Below are 24,265 nucleotides of genomic sequence, written 5' to 3'. Positions count from 1 at the left end.
CTTAGTGGCAGTAAGGACAAATTGGTGAAGTGGAATGAGAAGTACGGGTTGAGGAGCTGGTATTCATCTCAAATTTTAAGTGGCTGAAAAATAAGCATTCCTCCCATGACTTCACAGTCTGGTTTACAGAAACCTCACTCCCAACCTTGCAAAAAACAAATACATAGCCAGAAGGACATCAGTCGCAGTAATAGATACTTGCCTCACTTTTTCCTCTTCCTCCCTTTTCTAACTCCTTCATGTTCTTCCACACTACAAACGACGAGATTGGAAACAGCTTTAGCAAAGCAAAGCATACCTCTGTACCAGTCACGAGTACGTGGGTTCCTCCTCCTGGTTTTGAGCAGCAGTCAGAGAACAAAGCACTCTGCTTGGAGGGCTAAGGGCCACCTTCAGCAGCAAAACCAGAAGGCTGCATTGAACAGACTCAAGGTAATGGCCTCCGGTTGCACCAGCAGAGAGGTCAGTTGGATATTAGGAAACATTTATTTTCAGAAAGAGCAGTGATGCATTGGCACAGGCTGCCCAGGGGGGTTCCCATTCCTGGAGATGCTCAGTGTGGAGATGTGGCACTGAGGGACGTGGGCACAATGGGGTGGGTTGGGGTTGGACCTGCGGATCCCAGCGAGCTTTTCCAATCCTAAGGATTCCGTGATTATCTCAAGGCTGGTTTTAGGTCTATTTTCCCTATCGAGTCTAATTTTCTCCCGAAACTTGCACGGCACGGTTCCACGCCGTTGCGCAGACGGCCGCCATTTTGAGCCCGCTCCCTCAGCAACGCAACAACACGCCCGTTGCTATGGCAAAACGCATCTCAATGAAGTTTGTCCCTCCCCGCTTCCCTTCCAGAGCCAGCCCGCCCCGCCCACTCAGCTCCCCTCCCCTCTCCCTTCCGCCTTGGCGCTGATTGGTGTACGACGCGTGACGTCACCCGCGCGCCTGCGCCCGGCCCAATCGGAGGCGGCGCGCGTGGCTCGGTGCGGCGCGTGGCCCGGGGTGCAGCCGGCGGCGTCATGTCCTGGCTCTTCGGCATCAACCGCGGCTCGGCCCCGGCGGGCGGCGACGCGGCGCAGGGCGGGGCCGGGCTCTCCCTGCCGCCGGGCCCGGGTGGTGGCGGGCCGGCGGGGAGCGGAGGGGCGGGGGATCGCAACACGCCCAAGGACAAATGGAGCAACTTCGACCCCACGGGCCTGGAGCGGGCAGCCAAGGCGGCGAGGGAGCTGGACGCGTCCCGTGCGTGGAGGGCCGGGCTGGGGGGAGGGGAGCGTTAGACGGGACTTGGTGTCCCGGGGCTGGAGCTCTCAGGGCGTGGGGGGAGCGAGCGGTCGGGGCCCGAAGGCTCAGCTCCAGCGGGTGGCTTCGTTCCGGAGGGAATCGCTCCGCGATGTTAACAGCCCCTTCCCTCTGTCCCAGGCCACGCGAAGGATGCGCTCAGCCTGGCCCAGATGCAAGAGCAAACCCTGCAGCTGGAGCAGCAAACCAAGCTGAAGGTGTGTTGGGGCGTGCAGCACCACTGAGCAGGCGGCCCAGTGCCAGCAGCTGCTGGGGCTGTGAACTGTAGCCGCACTTCCCAGCAGTCTGCCTGGGGTGCTGTGTTCTCTCAGCTGTCATTTAGTTTTAACAAGAGGTCAATACTTGCCTTTGGAAAAGAAGTACGTAGGTTGCCGTGAAAGTAATGCCTCCTGTTTATTTCCATGGAAACTACAAGAGATAGAAAGATCGTGATAACATTATTTGATAGAGCAAGTTCTCAGCTACAAAGCACTAGTTTTCATCATAGCCACCACCATTAGCTATGCATTTTCACCAGGGATGAGCAAGAGCTTGCATGCTGCACTCATCAGAATCTGCACCAGTGGAAGTGATTCGTTGTCACCACTGCTGGAATGCACTGCCTCACTGTGTTCACATCCACTGGTTGGTCTCCAAGTGTCAGTGAATGTCAGTGGGTGTCGTTTGTACCTCATGGAGGAGTTCAGTACCACACTGTCACTTCATATGCACTTCCATGTGAGGAAGCATCAGGCTGCCCCTCTGCTGCCATCTGTCACATGGCAACAAAATGTAACAGAGCAGTGGTGGGAGGGTTCAGCCTCTGCTGCCATATGGCCAACATCATAAAACAGGAGGCATTACTTTTGGAGCATCCCCTCTGATTCTGGAAGGTGAGGTGCAGATAATATCTCTGCTGTGTGGCATAGTTTGGTTTTTTGCAACTTCTATGTCACAAGTGGTTTTGTAACTCCCCCGTTGTCACCATCATTTTTTAGGGAGTAACAAGGGTTATGTGCAGGGAAGTGTGAAGTGATTACAAATACATCATTTGGAACATAACTGCCACTATCTTTTCTTTGTAAGGTTACGTATTGAGCTCATTTGTGATAACTATATCATTATCTCACTATAGGAATACGAAGCTGCCATAGAACAACTGAAGAATGAGCAGATACGGGTACAAGCAGAAGAGAGACGAAAAACACTCAGCGAGGAAACAAAACAGCATCAAGCAGTAAGGGAATGAGGGGGAAGCCCCTGATGGGAGCCCTTACCTGTGTCCTCCTGCAGAGGGAAGGAAACAAGGCATTAAAAGTCTGTTTTAGTGGTGAGGGAGTGGCAGGCAGCCATAACTGGGGGCTGTGCACACTGAGCCTGTCTTCTACCCTGTCTGCATGATGTTGAGCTTAATTTGTAGTTGTATTTACTGATATCATTTTAGCATGAGTCAATGAATTGGCAATAATAATGACATCAGGGACATGTAAGCTAGCTTTTGTTCTAACAGCTCACATGGTGGAGAACAGGGAAGTAGGGGACTGATGAATTCTAATTGTTTATGTACCTTGGGAAGGTAGCTAGGACTGCTGGATTGCACGCGTTTCTTGTCCCCCCAGAGCATGGACTTTGAACGGGGCTGGCTCAGGAAGCAGGCGTCACTCCTGTACCTCAGTTAGCTTCTGAACTCCCGCAGTTCCCAGGGCATCACTGAAAGTCAAAGCTAACTTCATCATGACTTACCTCTGATGTGCCATGCTTCGAGGAGCAGTTGTTTAGAAACTGTCCTTGTGTCTCTCTGTATCTGGAATGGAGAACAATATCAGCCATTTTTCATTTTATTTTGTCTTATGCAGCGAGCCCAATACCAGGACAAATTAGCACGGCAGCGCTACGATGAACAGATGCGACAGCAGGTATAGTTGTTTCTCTAACTCAACTGGGAACTGAGTAGTAATTCTCTTAGGTTCTGGTCAGATACCAAATGGAAGGTCAGGAATTAGGACTAAGTGGCTAAGAGCATGGGATTATCAGTATGAATCTGAGGGATGGAGAGAGGAAGAATGCGCTTCAATCTAAACACCAGCTTCTTGATAATAATTAATATACTTAAGTTTACACAATACCTAGTTGATTGAATTCTTAAACTTGAAAGCATCTTCTGCTGTTACCTCTGCCTCCAGCAACTCGCTAATGAAGAGAATCTGAGGAAGCAGGAAGAATCAGTACAGAAGCAAGAAGCCATGAGGCGTGGTAAGTTAGAATTCTTATTCAGCTCTTAACAAGGTGTGCAGGTAGATCAGTCTCTGATGCTCATCTGTAACAATTGGAAAGACCAACACGATAGAAAAGGTGCTACAAAAGAGCTAGAAGGACCTGCATGATAGCAAGGTGCTACAAAGGAAGGGAAGTAAATCACTCACCTTTATCAGAAGATTCTGGATTCACAGGGAAAAGCTTCCATCAAGGAGAGATCCCCAGAAAGAGATCCTTCCTTAGGGGCAGTCAGCCCTTAAATGAGGCCTAAGAGGGGTGGAGCCAGGCTCCAGCCCTTCCAGTCACACGGTGAATTGCCTTCAGCTGTGCTCCCAGGGCTGACTGGGTCTTTCCTCCAGCTGCTCAATCAGTGGTTCACATCGTGACTCAGCAGTTCCCATACATCATCTTTGACTCCTCCGTGTTGGTTGGTGTTCCTTTAGGGTCATGTTGGCAAACAATGTAAATCCCAGTAGCATTGGTACTACCAATTGCTTGCAAGATCAGTTTCAGATGTGGCCGAACTACTAACTGTCTGCTCTGTGGGACTTGAATATCTCATTAAACTACTAGCACCTCCTGATGTTGCAGTGAAAGCCTGATTCTACACTGGACCAATCTAAAATACACCCAATTTTGAGGAGGAAACGGAAACAAAATAGCTAACGGAAGGAGTGGTTGAAACAATGTCACCTGATCTCCATTCATTATTGCTGTAGAAAATACAAACCCAATCGTGACCTTTTAGTCTGACACTGGCTTTGTTTCTTTTCATTGTCATTGAGTTGCCAGAATCGCTGGGTTGGTAGAGCTCCAGCAGGAGTGTGAGGCAGCTTGTAGGTGACCAAATAGGATCAGAATGTTGGTTTGCTCACTGCACATACCTGGAGTGCCACTCTGCCTCCTCCTTGCTGCCATCTGGTGTACATCCGTGCAATATCATAGCAGCAATTTAGCATAGCTCAATGGTGAACCCTGTGGGAGAAGTGATTGACTCTGGAGGATGCGGCTGCCAGGGCAGTCTGTCCAGCATCCAGGTGTCCAGGCTGCTAGCAAAGATCTGGGTGGTCCAGCCAGGATTTCGTGCAGTGTCACAGAAGATTGAGGCTGGTGGCTGTGACATCCTCATCTCGTGGGTTGTTCTCGGGTTTCTCATTCATCCTCCAGTCACATGAATGTTAACACTTCTGTTGCAGTTCCGTGTCCCAGATTACCCTCTTTGGGACAGCATCTGGAGCCAGCCCAAAAGATTGACCTCTTCTCTCTCTTTCTTACAGCCACGATAGAGCACGAGATGGAGCTACGGCATAAGAACGAAATGCTGCGCGTCGAAGCAGAGGCAAGAGCCCGTGCCAAGGCTGAGAGGGAGAACGCAGACATCATTCGGGAGCAGATCCGCTTAAAAGCTGCTGAGCATCGCCAGACAGTGCTGGAGTCCCTCAAGTATGTGACAGCCAAGAGAAGGACATGGGCTGCCTTACTTCTTGTGCACATGTCCTTCATCATGTAGGAAGCCTTTGCTGTTTATCCCTCTGAGGAATATCAAGAGTTACTTTGGACACTGTTGCACACTGAATAATAGGAATTATAGGAAGGAGAACCTTTCTCAGCTGTCTGCCTTAGTGCATTGGAGTCTGAGTGTGAACCAGAGAGAGTATTTATAGAGCTGTGAGTCTCACACAGTTTTCCTAACAGATGATTTCAAGCCGTATTTATTAAGGCTGAGACTCAGTTACTCTGAAAACTCACGGCTCTTTCAGTTTCTGGATATATGCCATAAAAATGTAAACCAGCACTTCTCCAAATGGGAGGGCATTTAAAAATGAATTTGTTCAGGTTAGGTGGTTTGAGACTTTTGAATAGAGCTGTTAAACAAAAGGCCCTGTATTACAATTCAGCACTAATAGCGTGTTAAAGAAATATGTATCAGCTTAGTGTCAAATACTTTTCTGGATTTAATCTCAAATCAGGTGTAGACATCAGATGATGGTAAATGTGTTTGCCGTGCTTGCTTGTACCCATATGAGCCCTCAGTTAGTCTTGGCTGGTTCTAAAGAAGATCATTATAGAATATAAAGCTGTGTTGTAAATTGTTTCACTCCAGCCTTCAAAATTGTTCTGCTTATCTTGATGTTTCTTTACCATAGGACAGCAGGGATGCTCTTTGGGGAAGGATTCCGTGCCTTCGTGACAGACTGGGATAAGGTCACGGCCACGGTAAGGTTGTGACATGTATAGACAAAAAAAACTGGAAAAACTCTTGTATTGGGCTGCCAAGGTTCTTAAAATGGCATCGGAGCCATTTGTAGCTAAAATGTGTTCTGAATCTGTATGCGTGCTTCCCTTAAGAAATGTGCCTATTCTGGATGGACAGGCTGGAAACCTGGAGAGCACTTGCAGAACTGTTACATGTGCTAAATAAACTGATTGAAGATGTCCCAGCATCTTTTTGCAGGACAAAAGACCGTGGCAATTACTTCCTGTTTGACATAAGGTTGTTTCTCACTGCGCTGCTTACTGCAAAACTGTGCGGCGCCGAGGTATTTTTAGTAGCGTGGCTCGTTAAAATGGACAATTTGCTTTAAATCAGAGGCAACCATCTGCTCCACCAGGCAGTTCTATACACAGAGACTGGCACAAAAGGCTCTTTGTCCGAGCGTGCTGGGGAGTGGATGCTTTCAGTGGATCCCTTTGTCATCTGCAGGCTGTACCTGGAGTGCTTGCAGGATCTGGAGCCTTTTGAAGATGACTGCTTTTAGCTGTATGTTCTCTTGACCCAGATACCAGTTTCCTGCATGATGGTCATTTTTTGCTTCTGATCAGCTCTTGTCTTGCGAAATGGGGACTTCTTTTTTTTTATATATATAAATAAAGCTAAGAGTACATATATTTTTGGAAAGGAGGTAACACAGCCAGAACTCTTACATTTTCGGTTGCTTTGAAAAACGCTGTAATGCTGCCTATGAGGCAAGATGTAGGCAGTTATTTTAGAGTTCCTCTAAATGAACCCTATCGGGATACCTTCTTTTAGTGGAAGGCTGCTAAAAAGGTGGAGCCTCTTGTGTTCTAAATCCCTGCAAACTGGGAGTAATCAGGTACAGAGATCTCCTTCTTTGCCCCTTGAACCCGCAGCTCTGAACCCCTCCATCCAAAGCAAAGGTGATGTCACACACTTAAGCAGAGTAGATCTGAACAGATGGCATCTCGTGGTTTATTGAATGATGCCATCCTTGTTGTCCTTGAGGTTCTTGACCTTGATCTGTACTTGTTGGTCGCTTTAAAAGCAATTGCAGCTTGCTCTTTTGTCTACCTGGGCTTGCTCTGATAGGAATGTCTTTAGCACTGTCAGCACAGCTCCTTGTCTTTTCTGATAACTAGCTATGGTGGAAAAAGCTGCCTGCAGGGCTGCCTGGTTTAATGTGAGCCAACTGAGTGCTGAGCAGCAACCACAAAGCACTGAGCAATCCAGAGGCTTTCTGCTTTGCTGACAAATTAATGGGAATGTCTCACGTTCTGGGGTTTCTATGTGACCTCATCTTTCACTATAGTGCAGTGGTGTCAATTCCCATGGTAGTTTTGGTGTTGAAACTCCTCTCAAGAACCTGTTTTTCTTTCTGTTGGGTCTGACATTACTGTTCTCCTGTAGCAGGTGCACACATGCCCACTCCTTTCTTGGTCTCTGCTCTGTACTGGGAGGTTTTGGCCTCTGCTGTCACTGGAGCACTTATTTGCTTTGTCTCCTGTTTGAAAAGAGTTGTAGGAAGCGTTTCTGTGATGTGATTCCTAAGGTCATTTCTACCTTCCCTTGCTTGTGCTCCTGTAGCAGTGCTTTCTTGAAAGGATATACCCTTCTGATGGTTATCTGTGTTGTGTTATGCCACTTCTCTAATTGCATGTCTTGACTCATTTGGTGATTTACACCGACCTCATGCCCTCATTAGGGAAGGTGAGTAAATATACTGGAACTGTATCTCTTAAAATTCCAGATGTTTTTTTCTAATCCTCATCCCCTTTTCTTTTCAGGTGGCTGGCCTAACCCTGCTGGCTGTGGGAGTTTACTCTGCCAAGAATGCCACTGCAGTAGCAGGACGATACATAGAAGCACGTTTGGGTAAACCTTCACTGGTGAGGGAGACCTCACGCATTACTGTCCTGGAGGCACTGAAGCATCCTATCAAGGTAGAGTGTAGCTTTGGCTTTGTCTTGCTTTCAGCTGCGAGGATGCAAAACTCCTTTTCCAGCTCTGTGTCAGGCAAGGACCTGCCTGTGGGTCTGTGAATAAACATACTAATAGAGCGCATGGGTGAGCTGATCTCATTGTCTTCATATATAAAGTTTGTGGTTTCTGAGCTTTGGAAGCTGTGGTCGATACCTACACGTCAGTGACTGAACTTGTCCTCTCTAGGTTGGTAAGCGTCTCACCAGCAAGGCTCAGGATGCCCTTGAAGGAGTTGTTCTCAGTGTGAGTACTGTGTTTTGCTATCTTAGTCTGTGAGCGATGACTTCTGAGTCTAAATAGGGAAAGCTGTTTCCTTACATGCACTTCAAATGATGTAATTCTAGTAATTCTAGCACCTGTGGGGCACTGAGACTGTATGTAGGCTCCGGTGCTCAGTGGCACACGTTAACATTTCTGTTAACCTTCTTTTTCCTCTGAGCAAAGCATAGTTCAGTGCTTGCCTGGCTGCAGTTTTTTATCTGCAGTCAGCGTGCTAATATTCAGAGTTCCACTTATCTCATCTGTGAAATATTACTGAACTTATGGGTGCTGCACTGTTTCCTGGCTTGAGGAGGAGAACCTCAGTCAAGTGGACAGAACTAGAAATTGACTAAATCCTGCATACAGGGGAAATGAGTCTGATCCAAAGCAGTAAGTGGCTGAAGTGAAGGCTTACAAGCTGAGACTGTAGGAGTGCTGCTGCCTTCTTGCTGGTACAGGTCTCTGAAGCTGATCGATGCTGGTCAATTGGTTCTTTCTATTCCTTAAGTTTAACTCTTTTCTTACAGCCACAATTAGAAGCACGTGTGAGAGATATTGCCATAGCAACAAGAAATACAAAAAAGAACAAAAGCCTATACCGGAATATTCTGATGTATGGTCCTCCTGGCACTGGAAAAACACTTTTTGCCAAGGTAAAACCCTGCCAGCATTCTGACAGCCTGCTTGTTGCAGAGTGCTCTGGAAACTACAGGTCTTAAGCATCCCCTGTAGTCTGATACCCATTGTTTAAACTTTGTGTTCTTGCATCTCTGTTGGTAAGGGAGGAGAGAGCATCCACCTGCTCCGGCTCCAAATTAACACAGTCGCTTGGATTCTAGTGCTAAGTGTAGGCAGAAGAACTTCCATCTGGAAAAGGCACTTGGCAACTGTGACTTGTGAAATTGCAACGCCAGCCTGCTGTCTCATTTCCACCTCTGTTAATTACATGCACTTGTCCAAATAGGGTCTTTCTTGCTGTTGCTTACTAATCCACAGTGAAAGAGAGGAGATAGGTACGGCTTTACTTTCATATGCTCTGCAGGGATGGTATGTGCATGGGCTTGAATTGGGATTTGAGTTTTCTGACTTGTTCTTCTGTGCTTGTCCAGTAGATATAAGGTTGCATATGCTTGTTCAGTGGTGGCAGGTTTGACGTGCTGATGCAAGCTGAATTTTGTGCCTCTGTCAATATATTCAACATGTAGTCCAGTTGTGTTTGCTGCCAGTTCTGATTGTATGCCAGCTAGTTTGGATTTCTAAATCCAGTTCGGAAAGGCAGGACTAGGAATTGGCAACAGCAGTGTAAGGAGAAGGGAGGAAAGAGCTGAGAGAAGTGTTGGGTGGTGGAGAAAGGGGGAGAAATGTATTTAATGCTTCTCTGATACAATGGGAGCTCCAAGGGGATGGTGGTGGTAGCTATAAAGGATTGGAGTAGGTCAGAAGGAAGATGATGTAGGAGTGAGGAAAGGACTGGGTACCTGTATGTATGCTCTGGAGAGGACAAAATGCTGCACTGAGAAGCTGATTGCTTTCTGAGCTGTGACTTTTGTGCTTGGGTTAATGGCAGCGACCGTGCAGTTTGCTGTCACTGCTTTCCAGAAAGGCAACGCGTCATAGCGTGCTGGCCTTCTGACTACTGCAAAGCAAAGCCATGTGGGTCTGTGGTGTTAAGTATTTATGCTACATGACAGGCTTCTTGAGGCAGATGTAAACACACTTGGATGTAATAGCTGTCAAAGCTCCCAGCTTCATTGGACTGATGCAGAACACTGAACATTAGCAGCAGGAGCAGGGTGGTTTTAATGGGCAGAGCGTAGCTCTTTTTTCCTGCCTCCTGCTGCGCAGCACATAATTGGTTGGGTTCAGCTGAGAGTGTTTTGCTGGAGCTGTTGCTTATCTACGTGGCTTGACTTGTTCATTTTAACCTTCAGATGACTTTCCTTTACTCAGCAGAAGCAAATAGCCAAGTCTGGGTCAGCTAATGGTGTGTTAGCTCAGGCTGCTGCCTGTCCTCGTGGCAGGGCTCAGCTGGTGGCTGCTACGTGAACTGCCTTCTGAAATGGAGGGTAGAGATCTTCCCATCCCTTGGCTTCTTATCCCAGCCCAGTCTGTTCTTTGAGACACGTGTGGCTGTGGCCTTATTCACCAGTGAGACACTGTAGTGAGACGGAGTGCAATTTGAAGCTAGCAGCCTAGTAGCTGTGTTAATAGTTGGGGCTGAAGCAGAGAGAGGCTTTCTCGAGGCTGTAACGATGTGGCAGCCTAAGCAAAGTTGGGTCAGTGTGAGCTGGAAACTCTTATAAAATGCTGGGTTAACTTTGGTTATATCTGCTCAGCCTTGCTGGATGGACAGGCTCATAGTTTGTGACCTAGCAAGAAAGCACAGAGCACTGATGTACTTATATTTTACCTGCGACTTAAGGGAGACGTTTCCAGCACACCCCAGGAGCTTCATCAAAGCCCTTTGCTTAGCAGCCACGAGTTGTGGCAGGTTCATCTGGGATGGCCTTGTGCTGAGAGAGCTTTCTTAACTCACTGTTGTTGCTCCCCTCCAGAAATTAGCCGTGCACTCGGGCATGGATTACGCCATCATGACGGGTGGTGATGTTGCCCCCATGGGGCGGGAAGGAGTGACTGCCATCCATAAGCTCTTTGACTGGGCAAACACCAGTAGGAGAGGGTAAGTAGAGCTTCCTCTGACTCCTGAGTGTGGTTTCTTGCCCAGAGAAACTCACTGCAGTGATGTAGTTCAGACTGCTGCGGGAGTGATGCTCTTGCACAGATGAGGCAGCGCTCAGCAGGAACAGCATCTTCTAAAGCTTGCCTAGAATAAGTGCATTTTGCATTTTTTGCATTTTTGCTGCCTTGTAGTACTTTAAAAAGCTGCACTCCTCGATTTCTTAAGAGTGTGTAGTTAATTTGTACTGGAGAAAATGGATTTCTGCAGTCCAAATGCAGCTGAGGAGCTGCTCGTCCAGCCAGGATGTTAAAGCCCAATGGAGAACTTGCAGGGAGTGTCTGCTGATTTTTGTGTTATATTTTGATTGCCGTTTTTCTGTATATAAACACGACTAATTGGTGATTTACGTGTATCCTGATTGCTTTAGATGTACACTAGCTTGCAGTGTCTGTTTCAATCCTTGCTGCATTTGTCACCTAAATGTTTCTATTTCCCCTTCATAAAACAAACTCGCAGAGTAATGACCTGAGGATCTAAACTCCTTACACTCCTCTCAACCTGCTGGATGCTTCCATGATAGAGTTCTCTTTCAGAGCTCTGGCTGCCTCTGAATTTATTCTGTCCTGGTTAAAAACTTCTATCTGATAAGAACTTGATACGCTTCAGATCACTGTCTAAGGAAAGTGATGGGTGAAGGTTACATGTGTCCCTCCATGAGTGTTCTAACCTTGAGTAACATGCATGCATTCAAGCAGGCTTTATTCTGGATATCCAACAGTTTTAGCCACTTGCCAGTGCTGTGTTGCCTTTATTGGCAGAGATTATAGCTGAGAATGTTTTCAGAAAAACCAGAGTTGAGTATGAGAATGGGATGTCAAGAGGCCCTGAAACCCCTTGGAAAAATCCTGTGAAAGGAAGCCGTATTTGAAGCTGGACAAGAAAGCAATAGAAGCTGTGGCAGCTTTATGAGCAGCTTGGTTCTGTTATTGATAAACATCTTTATACACTCGGTCTCTTGGGAACAGCACTACCCTTGGGTTACAAGTGAATTTATTTTCCTGAATTATTCATTGACTTTATTAATTCACTTCTCCGCAGGTTGTAAAACCATTCTGTGATTGCCAGTGTGGTTTGGAAAGGAAAACCAAAGAGCAAAGCAGTGTGCAGGGGAGGGCTCTGGCTTCAGGTTTTCGGAATGGGATAAGGAAAGAGCCACTGTCAGCACGGCTCCTTGTGTCTTGTGTTTCAGTCTTGCAGCCTCACGCATGTTTCTCTCGATTGGAGTGAGTGCTAAAATAAGCATCACCTGGGGAGCAGGTCTAGATTTCACATATCTGCTCAGACTTGACAGGAACATAGCAGCGCTGCTAGGTACACAGCTGGTCACTGTTGTGAGTGTCTGGGTGGGGGACAGGGGAATCTTGGAGCCGTGTGAGCCTCACTTACCTGTCCCTGTTACTGTGTAGTGCTTTCTTTTTGCAGCCTCTTGCTGTTTGTGGATGAAGCAGACGCATTTCTGCGGAAGAGAGCCACGGTAAGTGCTTTCTCTCTGGTCATTATCTGTGCACACTGCAGTTAGGCAGCCTGCAGCCTACTTGTTTAACGTGATTAGCCAGCTTAAACAGGCAAAAGATTAAAAGTGGAAGGTGCTGTGCTGCTCAATTAAGCGATGCAGAGATGAGGAATGAGCCTTTTGCAGCTGAACGACGTGAGCGTGTCAAAGCTGACTTGAGAACTCTTCCCTGCAAAAAACCTTTGCGGGTGACTGGGAGAATCCCTGACAATAACAAAGCTCACGTTGTCAGTAGTGCTGCTTAAACCTGTGACCTGCCTTAAGTCCCAAGCAGCTGATCTGCCTTTGGGTTTCATCTTTGCAGGAGAAAATCAGTGAAGATCTCAGAGCAACATTAAATGCATTCCTTCACAGAACAGGGCAGCACAGCAACAAGTAAGTATGTGGTTAATTTCTAACCTGACTTATTGCTGCTTTGGGCAATAAAGCATCCCACATCTATAAATGGGAGTTCACTTGTCTCCTTTTCACCCACCTGTCAAAGGGAAGGTCTGAATATCAGGTTGTGTGTCTTTATCTGTGATGCATTTCTGCAGGGGCTTGAGGGGAGTTCTTGTCAAAAGAGAGGAATGGTTTCGTGCCAGCGTGGCTCTCGGGCCATCCAAGTTATCTGCACAAATGACAGCAAGGAACACAGCCCCCTGTAGGCTTGGATTTAAATAGACTGCAAGAACGTCAGTGTTTCAATAGCTGTGATTAAAAGCCCATTTCAAATTACAACGCACTATTAAGCTGGTAACATCAATTAAGGCATTAAAGTGCAATTGGCATGGGGAAGTCACAACGTTACAGAGCAAAAGAAAGAACTTCTGTCTCCAAAATGTTCCAGGAGAGAACGTGACCTGGGAGCTGGCACATCTGTACCGTGGAGCAGAAGTTGGTCAAACACACTGCCTTTACATTGCAGTACCCATTGGGAGTGCCTCTGTTTGAGCACACGTTAGGCCTGGTTGCAGGAATGCTTTTTCAGAGTTGCTTGAAGGAAACAAGTCAACTCTTGCCAGCTGCTGCAGAAGAATGACCTTGCCATACACAAACCCAACAGGGGCATGCTCCCCTTCCTCTGATGCTGGGATGAGTCCATTCAGTGCTCAGACGTGGAGATCTGTGGGAGGTGGTACTCTTGCTAAATGTTTGATATCCACAACTCGAGGGTGATTGTGGGTAAAATGATAAGTTAAGCTTGTATGGCAAGGACAGAGTGAGGAAGGCTGATACTGAGGGCTAGGTACTCTAGGATGTCGCTTGAGATGCAGTTACAAAGCTGTTTTTAAGGTATGTCAGGTGATGAAAGGCCTTTGACCGCGGCAGTTCCTGAGGTTCAAATTGTTTTTTAGTTAGTTTTGTATGGGTTTTTTTTCCGTCTTCTCTTGTTTCATACTTCCAGGTTTATGCTTGTTTTAGCAAGCAACCAACCCGAGCAGTTTGACTGGGCTATCAATGACAGAATAGATGAAATGGTGAACTTCGATCTGCCCCAGCTAGAAGAGCGAGAGCGGCTCGTGAGGATGTATTTTGATAGGCATGTCTTGAAGCCAGCCACAGAGGGCAAACAGTGAGTATCCCTGCAGCACTCCACCCCCTACGGGATTCTCCTTGTTGCTGTTATCCTCAGCTGTGCTAGTGGAGGTGTCTCCCTTCTCCAAAATGAAGAAAAATCTGATGCTCCCCTTCAGAAGTGGAGTTGCCAATAGCGAGTTGCTCCTCACAAACCTCCCTCTTCCTTGCCCCCTCCTGTCACATGTGTACATATAAAGCAAATCCTTGTGCTTCTGCTTTTAGACGTTTGAAGCTGGCCCAGTTTGACTACGGCAAAAAGTGCTCGGAGATTGCCAGGCTGACAGAGGGCATGTCTGGCCGAGAGATCTCCCAGCTTGCTGTGGCATGGCAGGTAGGTGGGGGCTTGGATCACTGGGCTTCCTGCTCCCTTTTCCCTTTCTATAAGGCTTGAATGTTGATTTTCTTTTTAATGGAGTCTCAGGTCTTGGAAAATGTCATTATGTCCTTGTAGTGATACCAGAACAGTGCTAGCTCTAGAGTGGGTGTCCACGTCTGCGTAATTCCTCATCTCATAAATAAGAAGAGCTCTTGGAATCACCAGTGGGGAAACCCCTACTGAGTTAAAGCAAAGCAAGTTCTTTAGGAAAAAAACTTGGCCAAACCATGCTGGCTGTTGCTCATGTTCCAGCTCAAGAGGCTCAGCAGAAGAGATGCTTGATGCTGTCTGTATGGTACGTCAGCATCAGGACACTGAAGCATCCTTCCACCCTGCTTCAGTCTGAACATATTTTTAGTGCAACTTGGGTGACTGAAGGAACAATGCTAACTGGAAAGCAGAGCTGGAAAGTCTGGATGCTTCTTGTTTCTATACCACATCTGTATACCATTTCTGGCAGTGTTAGTCCTGCCTCTTACTCCTGCCTTTCTGCTATCCTTTCCATTGTGCTGGTATGCCTCTTTGTATGGCTGCGCTGTGAACTGGGTCAGGGAGCTGAACGGGATTAAAAATAGCTTGGCAAGGCGAGCTGAGTGCAGTGACACTGTTGTCTTGGCACATCTGAGGTCAGGGTGTGTAGGGGCTGTCTGGCACCAGAATTGCTCATCAGCCTGCCCTCAGCTGGGTGCAGCTGCAAGGGGCTTATACTACAGGTAGGACTGCTAATTGCTGACTAGTTGAGAAGAGAAAGGGCAAAAAGAGCCAAAAAAAGGGAAAGCGAGGCATCTCTTACAGTTGTTTTTCATCTTGGGAACACCTTACAGAGAAAAGAGCCAAAAAAAGGGAAAGCGAGGCATCTCTTACAGTTGTTTTTCATCTTGGGAACACCTTACAGAGCTGATAAACAGCAGATGTTGCGAGCCTGGTGCTCTTTAGAAGTCCTCAAAGCAGCCTTGAAACGGTTGTCTTGAGACATTTCAGCTTCTAATGCTTTTTCGGATGGGCTCATCACAACAGCTGCTGAAATGCAGTGTGCCTCAGGTCTCTGCCTAATAAATAGCTTCAATTGACCCATTCTGGGAAGATTACAGCACAAAGCCCTGGTGAAAACTGCAGCTTTGCTGGTGCTGGAACACAGAGCTAGGTGGGAGCGTTTTGTTTGCCTTTTGTTTTCAGCTATTTCATATGGTGACCCGATGCGACTTGGAGCTAATCCTCCAAGTGTAGGCTTAATTGCAATATGCCTGTCGCTTAATTCACCTCACATTTGTGTGTGTGTTTCCTTAATTAGTTTTTTCCTCCAACAGTCATTTGCGGTGTTGGTGTCTGGAAGCGTTCTGTCTCTACAGGTGTCTCAGAGCAGAGCCTTAACCAGTGTCTGGGCAGCAGAGCTGAATGCACAGGGAGCACCGTGTCAACCTTCATTCTTCATTCTGCCATAGACTTGGCCTTCCCTTTTGTCCTTGTTCTTTTCCATTCCCCACACCTAATCCCTGATGAATGTAGCACGGATTGGATGCATTTACACACTACAAAATTGCCTTTGAATCAGTTACAGAAATGTGCAGACTTCCCAGTTTTGCACCCTGACCTTAAACCCACTGATAGGCTTCAGATAAAACAGCAAAGAAACCCTCCACTTTTCCAAGCCCTCATTATAAGAATGAGGATCTCTTTCCTGTTTTATTTTTGACAGGGCTGCTTTCTTTAGAAGTGTGGTTCAAAGGCAACAGCTCAGCTTGTTGGCCAAGTGGGAGCAGGCTTGGGTCTGGGCTGAAATGAAGCGCTGGGTCGTTCAGGCTGCTCTTGTCATCTGTGCTCCATCCTCCTCCTTGCCCCAACACACATTGTTTTCGGGTTATTTCAGCACTGGATTTGAGTTACAAAACACACATCGTTGCACTGTAGAAAAGGGGTTAAAATCCATCCACGCATGAGGCAGAGGTATGAATACAAATGAACCCAGCACCATCTCAGTGTGTGCAGCTCCTCCCAGAAGGGACAGCTGCTTCCCCCATTTGCTTTCTTGACAGCCAGGGCCTGAGGCTTTCTATAAATAGAAAGTCATTGAGAAAATCAGCGGAGCGTGAACTGCACAGCTTTGCAGGAGTTTCCACGGTCGGAATTCTGGGCTGTGCAGAGGCAGGGAGGGAGGAGGGCAGGCTCTGTGCAACGCTCAGCCCAGGAGGGGGTGTGGGCAGAGGTTTGGGGCAAAGAGCTGGCTCGTGTCGGGCTGCTTTGCTGGCATTGCCGTGCCAGGAACGCGTTACGGGGCTGCTCGCAGGAGTGCTGGCACAGGGACTCACCCGATATAGAAATCTGCAGCTTGGTCTTGCGTTGTTACCTTGGAGATAAGTTGCTCAGCTCACGGTGCCAGCAGCCTCCCCTTCCTTCTGGGCTGCGGGTGCGCGCTGCTGTCTGCACAGAGTGGCACTGGGCTCCCGTGTTCCTCGTGTGCGGACCAGCAGGACAGCCCCTTGCTGCAGGGGAATGGCACTCAAGGCTTTTACCCTCATGTGCCACTGGAAGCGTGGGCTGTTCAGCAAGGATGGAGGTGGTTTTCAGCCCTTTCTGCAAGGAACGGCGTCAAACTCGTGCTGCCCAGCGAAGCAGCAACAGGAGCGAGCGTTGGATTGATTCTCAAGCAGAATCTGAGAGGTGGGAGCTGAGGGAGGAATGAGGTTAGGGAAGGGAAGGCCCCATGGGCACGTGAGGATGGGATGGGAGTTAATGCAGCACAGAAGCGATACGGGGCAATTCCAGGTGCAGAACCAGAGGGCTGCCCATCAGAGGGCATTTTAGAGATGCCACGTTGCCCACGTTCACCCTGACGCTGCTCTTAGTGCTCCCATGTAAGCATTTCAAACCTTTTCTGTTGCCTTGGACGGAGATGGTCCATCACCACATGCACCTTTTCCTCTCTACCTGGTTGACTCCACGTGTGCCTCTCTTCTGCCTTTTCCTCCCCAGGCTGCAGCGTATGCCTCAGAGGACGGCGTTCTGACCGAGGCCATGATCGATGCCCGGGTCGCTGACGCTGTGCAGCAGCACAGGCAGAAGATGGAGTGGCTGAAAGCAGAGGGCACTGAAGCGAGCAAAGAAGGCATCAGAACCCCGCTGCTGCCTTTCTCCAAGGGAACGCCGGTGTGAGAAGCTTCAGACCTGCGTGGGTGGGGACGCGGGCAAAGGAGAAGGCCAGGAGTGTCTTTTGGGCAAATTTTTGGTGGAATCATGTGTTGTGAGAGACGTGCCCCTTGGTGTGAGGAAGGGGGAGGGAGTGCTGCCTCGGTCTGCCTTTCATTTTGTGTTTTAAGGATGCGCCGGAGAAAGAAAAATGGTTGAAATAAGGCAGAAACCAACGGTATTAAAGGACCCCCTTGCTCAAACACCCGTGGCTGTGTTAGTCTATGTAGCCTGTCCTGCTAGACAGGGCCAACTCCAAATCCTTTTTGGCCATCTGACGCTGTTTCGGGATGTCCTCGTGACCCAGCTCTGCAGGAACCCTGGGGCTGTCCAAATCTCCTCCCGTGTATATCAATTCATTGGGTTTACGTTCCAGTAGGGGGATTTCTGACCTTCTTCCCCACGTCCTGCCCAGGATGTGCCTCCTCCCTGCTTGCATCTCTGCACAGCATCACTGCTCTCCTGTTGTCACACGTGGAGGGCTCTGGCACACAGGTGGCTGCAGCGTGGAGCGCAGAGTGGGGCTTTTTGGCTCCTGGCTGCTGCCATGGAGCTGCTCTCGCTCTGCACATCTTTCACTTGGTTTCTGGAGCAGCAGAGAGATGTTCTGTCATCAGATCGTGGAGACAAACCTGTCTTGATCAGATGACATTTGGTCTGTGTGCAGGTTGAAAAACCTTGTGGTTTTTTTTCCCTGAGTTTGAACTGGATTTGAACTCTGCGCTTTGCTCCGAGTCCCCTTCTGTAACTACACAGCGCGAGCACATTGGTCTGACCCAAATCTGTGCCCTTGAGTACCTTGCTGAGCTGCTCTCCTCCAACAGGAACTGACAGCAGCCCCAGCTGTGCCTGTTTTGCTGGTGGCTGCTGCTGAGAGCTGGGAGATGCACTCTGACGTGAGCCTGGGAGCACAGGAGGGCAGCGGGGGCTGCTGGGGGCTGTGGCTGGCAGCGTGGTGGGACAGCAGGGACGAGCAGCGCCCCTGGCTTCTCTCAGCGTGGTTCTCTGCTGCTTTCCCCTGGGTGCTGAGAGAGAATCAAAGGATTTGAGGAGCTGCTGCTTTGTAGGGCTGGGTGTCCTGCAGCACTGCTGCATGCCCAGGTGCCTTGTCTTTATGCTGTCTGATTGCCCTTCTGCTGCTACAAGCAGCCAGGAAGAGAGCCCTGCTCTAAAGCCGTGTGCCAGGCAGTGCAGTTGCTGTCTCAGCTGTTTCATGCAATTCCTCCTTCAGATTGCACCACGTTCCTACAGGGCTGCACAGGGACCCGCGCTCGTGCTGCAGCTGATGCACACTTTGTGCTGTGCAGGTGTGGGCTGCCCCAAGGCATCTCTTGCATGAGTGGCGCAGAAGAGCTGAGGATGCTGTGGGAGCACTGAGGAGCTCAGGATGTTGCGTGGTGTAAGGTGAGGAGCAGACAACTTGTTTTCCTTGGGTTCAGTCTTCCTACACTCCTGTTTTTGCCTCTTCCCACTGCACTGGAGCAGTGCCGTGGCTCTCCACTCCTCCAGCCTGGGGGTTTTCATTCTTCCCAGGCAGTGTTCTGGGAGCTGCTGAGGTCAGTTCCAGCCAATCCAAATGGAAATCCCATTGTTTGGACCCAGTCCTCTCCTGCTGTGCTCAATGGCTTGGCTCCAGGGAATATGGGTACCTTACACCCAGCCTTGGCCAGCCTGGCACAGCTATAGCTGTAGGTTTGGATGTGCTGCTTTCCTCAGGGTTGACACCGTGAAGTTGTCCATCCCATCCCTCCCATCAGGGTTGGGTTTGCTGTTGGCTCACAGGATGAGCAATGTCCCCGCGGAGGTGGCACCCAGCTCTCTGGTGGTTAACGCGCCGTACGGGGATGGAGATGGGATGGCAACCCCATGGCTGAGGTTATCTCCCATCCCTGGCACGGAGTGAGTTATGAGCTAATAGCACTTTATTAAAATAGTGTTTTGTATTGGAGAGCGAATCCAAGAGCAGATGGATGAGCAAGCGATCCATCACTCCCCATCGCCGCCGCCGCCAGCTGAACCGCCTCCTCTGCACTCTGTGTTACAGCTGGGAGGCAGATTTACAGCCTGGTCATCTATCTGTCCTCAGTGCCATCCCGCCCAGTGTTTACTTTGTCACCGGGCTGCTGTGCTCAGCATCTCCCCTCCCAGCCCTGGTGCAGAGGCTGGGAATGGCGTGGCACTGTGCATCCTTGCTGGCTCTGTTCCCTCTTTTCTCTCACTCCCAGCACAGCTGCCTCCCCCACCCCGTCCCAGCCCCGCTCTGATCCCAGCACCATCACTCAAGTGCAAAGGGTCGGGGGGGGAGAAAAAGAAAAAAAAAAAAAAACCACTCGGATGCAAAACGTGCAAAAAGAATATTTTACTGACAAACAGCAAAGGGTGGGCTTAGTTTCAGGAGCAGAACTGGTTACCTATGGTACAAACATATCGCTGGAGGGGAAGGAATGGCTGAATTACGCTCGCTCATTGACCCAAATAAAATCACAGTGTGCTTTTCCTGCTGCCTCCCCCACCATGCGCTCCGGGACGCCCCTCAGCTCGGGCACAGCAGCCCTAATGCCATCTGCCTGGGCAGGTGTGTTTAATAGAAAATTGGCCATTATTGCTTTTCAACCACAGTAGGGACTGCTCTGGGGTTGGACTCGGAGCAGAGGGCAATCTCTCCCTCCGTTGTCATCAACGCAAGTTGTACCTCTCCTGCCTGATGCATGCAGAACGGGTTTGAATGCAGAAAAAAAAAAAAAAAAGAAAAGAAAAGGATTAACCATCAGGGAAAGCAGCAACCTGGGGCCTGCCCTTGTGTCCTCACTGCAGAGCAATCCCCGAAGGTTCCTCCTGCGCTGCCCTGCAGCCCATCACCTATCACTGGAAGACACATCCGCTCCACCAGCGTACTCGGGGTGAATGCATTCCGGTCCAAATGTCTTTCTGCTTCTGCTGAAGGCGTGAGTAATGGAAGCACTTCTGGTCTTTTGCCTCTAGAGATGCTCTGGGAGCTTCCGTTGGCTGTTTCTACCTTTGAAGCCCCCCCACCACAGAAGACAGGGGGTGGCATTGGGGTGGGACTGCCCCAGGGTTCTCCTGCCTGTGCCCTCCAAGATTATACCCAGGGTAAGCGTGGGCTCCTGCTGTTTGCACGTGCCTCCTGCTCGTGGGCTGGGGGGAAGCTTCAGCTCCCCCATCACCCTCTGCACAGCACTGTGTCTCGCAGAATCACTACGTGGCTGAGGTTGGGGGGGCACCTTTGGATTCAGCCCCTGCTCAAGCAGTGCTGCCTGGAGCAGGATGACCTCATCCTTCCCTCTCTCCTAAGAGAAGACTCCACGACCTCTGGGCAACCTGTGCCAGCGCTCCAGCACCTTCACAAAGTGCTGCCCCGTCTTCCTGGGCTCCAGTTTGTGCCCGTTGCCTGTGTCCCATCCCTGGGCACTGCTGAGAAGAGCCTGGCTCTGTCCTCTTTGCTCCCTCCCTTCTGATACTTATACAGATGGGTGAAATCCCCCCTCGAGCCTTCCCCTCTCCAGGGAGATGCTCTGCTCCCTTCACCATCTCAGCGGCTCTTTAGAATCCTGTTGGACTGGGTATTCTCTTCTCCCAGCTGAGTGCAACTGGAAAATGAGGTAGAGAACAGCAGCGAGAGCCACTAAGACCGCCCTGCCATGGCGTGAAGCCTAGGACATGGCTCTGGGCTCCCTCCTGGCCTCCTACAGCACGTGGCCGCAATGAGAGCAGAAAGGAAGCGACATTACGAGGCGGCCTTCGTTAGCGCATGGCTCTCCGACGAAGAAGGGACGCGGTAGGAACAGAGGAGGGTTGGCACAGCCTGGGTTCGACGCGCTGCTCTCAGGGAGGACTTTTCCAGCACCAATCCCAGCTCCGGAGGATCAGCACGCGCAGTTTGCAGCGCTGCCTCTGCTCTAAAAATAACCCCTCCTGAGGCGGCACAACATCCCCCCACCGCCGAATGCTGCAGGAACCTCCCTCAGAGCATCTGGTGGCCGAGCGCTGGGACACGGAGCTCACTCCCACTCCCTGTCCAGCTCTGCAGCCCCACGTCACCTATTCTGCGACGTCCCGACCCCGCAGTGCCTGCTCCCCGGTGCCACCGCCACTTCTCCCCACCCAGACCCTTTCCACGTGGGGCTGTTGCTGGGTTTTGGGTTGTTGTTGTCGGCGTTGTTGTGGTCTGGTTTGGTTTTGTTTCATTGCAGTTTTGTTGGGTTTTTTTTTTTGTGGGGTTTTTTTTTTGGTTTTTTTTTGGGGGGGAAGACTGGATCAGAGAACAACAAACAAGTCAACACTGGTACATCTCAGACAACGAACAAGGAGAAAACACCCCCACACCCAGACGAAAGCAAAACGAACACATGCACGGGGAAAGAAGACAGAGCAACAGCAGACTTCACGCGGCCGAGCAATGGCAGCCTCAAGGGGACACAGCAACGAGCAACCACGGCGCTGGGCAACGCTGGGAATGCTCACCCCAAGCATGGATCAATGGGCCCAGCGTTGAGCATGTCCCATAGGGTCACATCTACAGGAGCTCCAAGGAGCCAGCTGAGCCCAGCAACACAGAGCCTCATGTCTCTCTTATTGAGGTTGGAAAAGAGCCCTAAGATCACCCAGTCCAACAGATGAGGCTTGCTTGGCATGACCCTTGCTCAGAAGGTGCACCACGTCTCTTGGACAGTGGCCTTGCTGCATGGAAAGGCGTTTTGCCTCTTGTTTAAGGATAAGAACCAATAGGGGAACCCCCACTGGCTTTGTGTGTCCTTCTCCGCGAGAGAGGGGCTGGTTCCCATGGATTCAAGAGCAGAGAATTGTTCCCAGTAAATTTAATTGCACTGAGAGTATTTTCTTTTTTTTTGTTTTATTTTTTTTTGACTGAGCGCAAACAAAAAGGGAAGCTCACGTGGTGATGGCTGCAGCCACAGCAGATGAGAAAATCTTCTGTTCTTAAACCATGGGGATGCGCAACACGCGGGATCGGGTTTTGTGTCTTCCAGACCCTAACAGACTTCTGAAATTTGGGTGTGGATCAGACGATCCATGTGAGCTGTCACCCCGCTGTCTCCAGCTGCAAGGTTCATAGTTAATGATATTTCAGCTACGGTCAGATTCTAGAGAAGGGCAAAGCCACTATGTTCAATTCTGAGTTGAGATCACTGCTGTAAACCTCTCTCTGAGAGGCACCAAGCAGAATGTTAATTTAAAGGTGGTCTGTTTCTTTATTTTATTTGCTTATTTTCCCCCGTAACTTGTTCCAAAAACCCAGTATTTGTCCCCATCCCAGTGGGACGTTCTCCTCTGCAAAATGTTGCCCCATCTTCAACTCAGAGCTGGATGGTCCCCACCTGTTCTATGCTACAGCTCAACGTGCCAGCAGCGCACGAGGGCAAGCACAGCAGCTGCTTGGCCAGCTCTCCCCTGGCTCTGACCCCATGGAGGTGGGCATCTTCTGCCCCCGGAGGCTGCGACCCTACGGGCAAGCACACAAAGGCAGTTGCAAAGCCTCGTGTCTTGGAAAGGAGCTGCGCAAGGAAACGTCGCTCCCCAGATGCTAATGGGGGACTGCGGACGTCGCAGAAGTCCTAAGGACAGACAGTCAAGCAGACAGACACAAGTACGGACTGGGCTACTACTGAGGCCCTGACAGAAACTGGGACTCCAAGACAAGAGGCACTATGGGACAGCAAAGGGAGGAACAGGGGAGAGCAGCTGTGGTTGGCCCTCGGCCGGCTTCGGGGCTCATAAATAACAAAACTGGTCCTGGGCATAGGAAGCAACCAAAAGACGAGGTGGAGAAGCCAGGGTAGGGAGGAGAAGAGCTGGGGGTCATGGTGCCCTTTTCCCTTCTCTGACATTGCAACCAAACAACAGGAGGCCACTGACAGAGCCAAGGAACCCACAGAAGAAACCAGCGGTCCTGCTAACGCTCAGCATCCTTTAGTTCTGGACATTTTCCCATATAAACACAAGCCCGCTCACCACAAAACAGGGAATGAAGGAGCAATGGCAGCTGCCCGGCTCTAGCTCCTCCCTCACTCACAACACAGCTCCGACTCCAACACAGCACTGCCCGTGTGCATCACTCCCAGCAGCCCTCCAGGACAGGAAGGTCTCTGGGTGCAGAGTGGGGCTTCATAGCAACACTGAAACCCGCACCTAAGCTGTGCCCGGTGGAAGCAAAACCAAAAACCCAGCAGGAGCATCCTTTGCTTTGACTTCAGCCTTTCCTGGCACATCTGCCTCGGGAGGTGAGTTTGGCTTCAGGCCCACGAGCCTCAGGCCAAGCCCAGCACGCTGCAGTGCTCCACGTGGATCAGGGTGCAAGCCGGGTGCAACACCTCTCAGCCCCATCCACTTCTCCACCCTCTCCAGCAGCAGCAAGGAGTAACAGCACGGGCAGGCCGTGCCCCAGGCAGCACCAGCCCCATCGGATGGGCTGATCCCTCGCAGAGCTGCTGCCCTGCTAGGAAGGTTTCTCGGCTTGCTTAAGGCAGGTTTCAGTGTGCAGCAACGCGAAGAACAAATCCATTACGCGTTCCCAGGGCTTCCTTCCGCCAAGCAATGCCCAAAAACACGAACCAAAGCAAAGGGACGCTGCCCTCCCAACTAGCTGGCAGCAGCCCCCGTCCAAACCTGGTACAATTCTAGCAACAGAAGGAACAGAGAAGAGCAAAACCAAACGAAAAGACCAAAGAAACGGTGGACTTCCAGCTCTCGGATGAGAAACTGCATCTTCTTCATGTGCTCCCACCTCCATACCCTCAGCTGGATGTGCAGGACAGCCGTGAATGCCAGGAAAAGGGGGTTGAAAGTATAATGCAAATCTCTTTTCTCTCTCTCTTTTTTTTTTTTTTTTTTTTTTTTTTTTTTTTTTTT

The 24,265-nt window shown here is 49.8% G+C and overlaps 1 protein-coding gene and 2 long non-coding RNA genes across 11 annotated transcripts in view; 1 reads left to right on the top strand and 2 right to left on the bottom strand.

Annotated features, from left to right (window-relative positions):
- Positions 1–852, bottom strand: part of LOC110408611 — a 37,667-nt gene extending 36,815 nt beyond the window's left edge. For all 5 annotated transcript variants that reach the window (XR_002444452.1, XR_002444453.1, XR_002444449.1 and 2 more), the window contains exon 1: positions 299–852. This is a non-coding gene — a long non-coding RNA (uncharacterized LOC110408611). The remainder of the gene's footprint in view (positions 1–298) is intronic.
- ATAD3A (ATPase family, AAA domain containing 3A) lies at positions 967–17,585 on the top strand. 2 transcript variants are annotated; one of them, XR_002444448.1, is made up of 17 exons: positions 967–1,233; positions 1,414–1,490; positions 2,408–2,509; positions 3,129–3,188; positions 3,456–3,525; positions 4,806–4,971; positions 5,676–5,745; positions 7,552–7,707; positions 7,934–7,990; positions 8,536–8,661; positions 10,564–10,688; positions 12,171–12,222; positions 12,566–12,636; positions 13,649–13,816; positions 14,044–14,152; positions 15,547–16,855; positions 17,168–17,307. XR_002444448.1 is itself a non-coding variant. In XM_021417486.1 (16 exons), the coding sequence occupies exons 1-16, from the start codon at positions 1,014–1,016 to the stop codon at positions 17,345–17,347; spliced, it is 1,809 nt and encodes a 602-aa protein (XP_021273161.1). In that variant the 5' UTR covers positions 970–1,013; the 3' UTR covers positions 17,348–17,585. The 2 variants fall into 2 exon arrangements, 1 of the variants encoding a protein (XP_021273161.1); XM_021417486.1 differs by lacking the exon at positions 15,547–16,855 and having other exon boundaries at positions 970–1,233; positions 17,168–17,585.
- LOC110408612 lies at positions 1,228–3,761 on the bottom strand. 4 transcript variants are annotated; one of them, XR_002444458.1, is made up of 4 exons: positions 3,696–3,761; positions 3,399–3,589; positions 3,016–3,076; positions 1,228–1,701 (listed from the first exon to the last, which is right to left on the bottom strand). It is a non-coding gene; the product is annotated as an uncharacterized LOC110408612 (long non-coding RNA). The 4 variants fall into 4 exon arrangements; XR_002444456.1 differs by having other exon boundaries at positions 1,472–1,701; positions 2,550–3,076; positions 3,444–3,589; XR_002444455.1 differs by having other exon boundaries at positions 1,472–1,701; positions 3,444–3,589.

This window comes from Numida meleagris, chromosome 20, assembly GCF_002078875.1.
Source record: "Numida meleagris isolate 19003 breed g44 Domestic line chromosome 20, NumMel1.0, whole genome shotgun sequence".
In the NCBI taxonomy this organism is placed as follows: Eukaryota; Metazoa; Chordata; class Aves; order Galliformes; family Numididae; genus Numida; species Numida meleagris.
Note: the sequence above shows the minus strand (reverse complement) of the source record. Positions and strands in the feature narration are given on the sequence as shown.

Excerpts from the sequence above, each read along its gene's own strand:
- ATAD3A (XM_021417486.1), top strand. The coding sequence starts at position 1,014 with ATGTCCTGGCTCTTCGGCATCAACCGCGGCTCGGCCCCGGCGGGCGGC. Across the intron at positions 3,526-4,805 it reads GCAAGAAGCCATGAGGCGTG|CCACGATAGAGCACGAGATG; the intron begins GTAAGTTAGAAT and ends TCTTTCTTACAG. Across the intron at positions 12,637-13,648 it reads ACAGGGCAGCACAGCAACAA|GTTTATGCTTGTTTTAGCAA; the intron begins GTAAGTATGTGG and ends TCATACTTCCAG.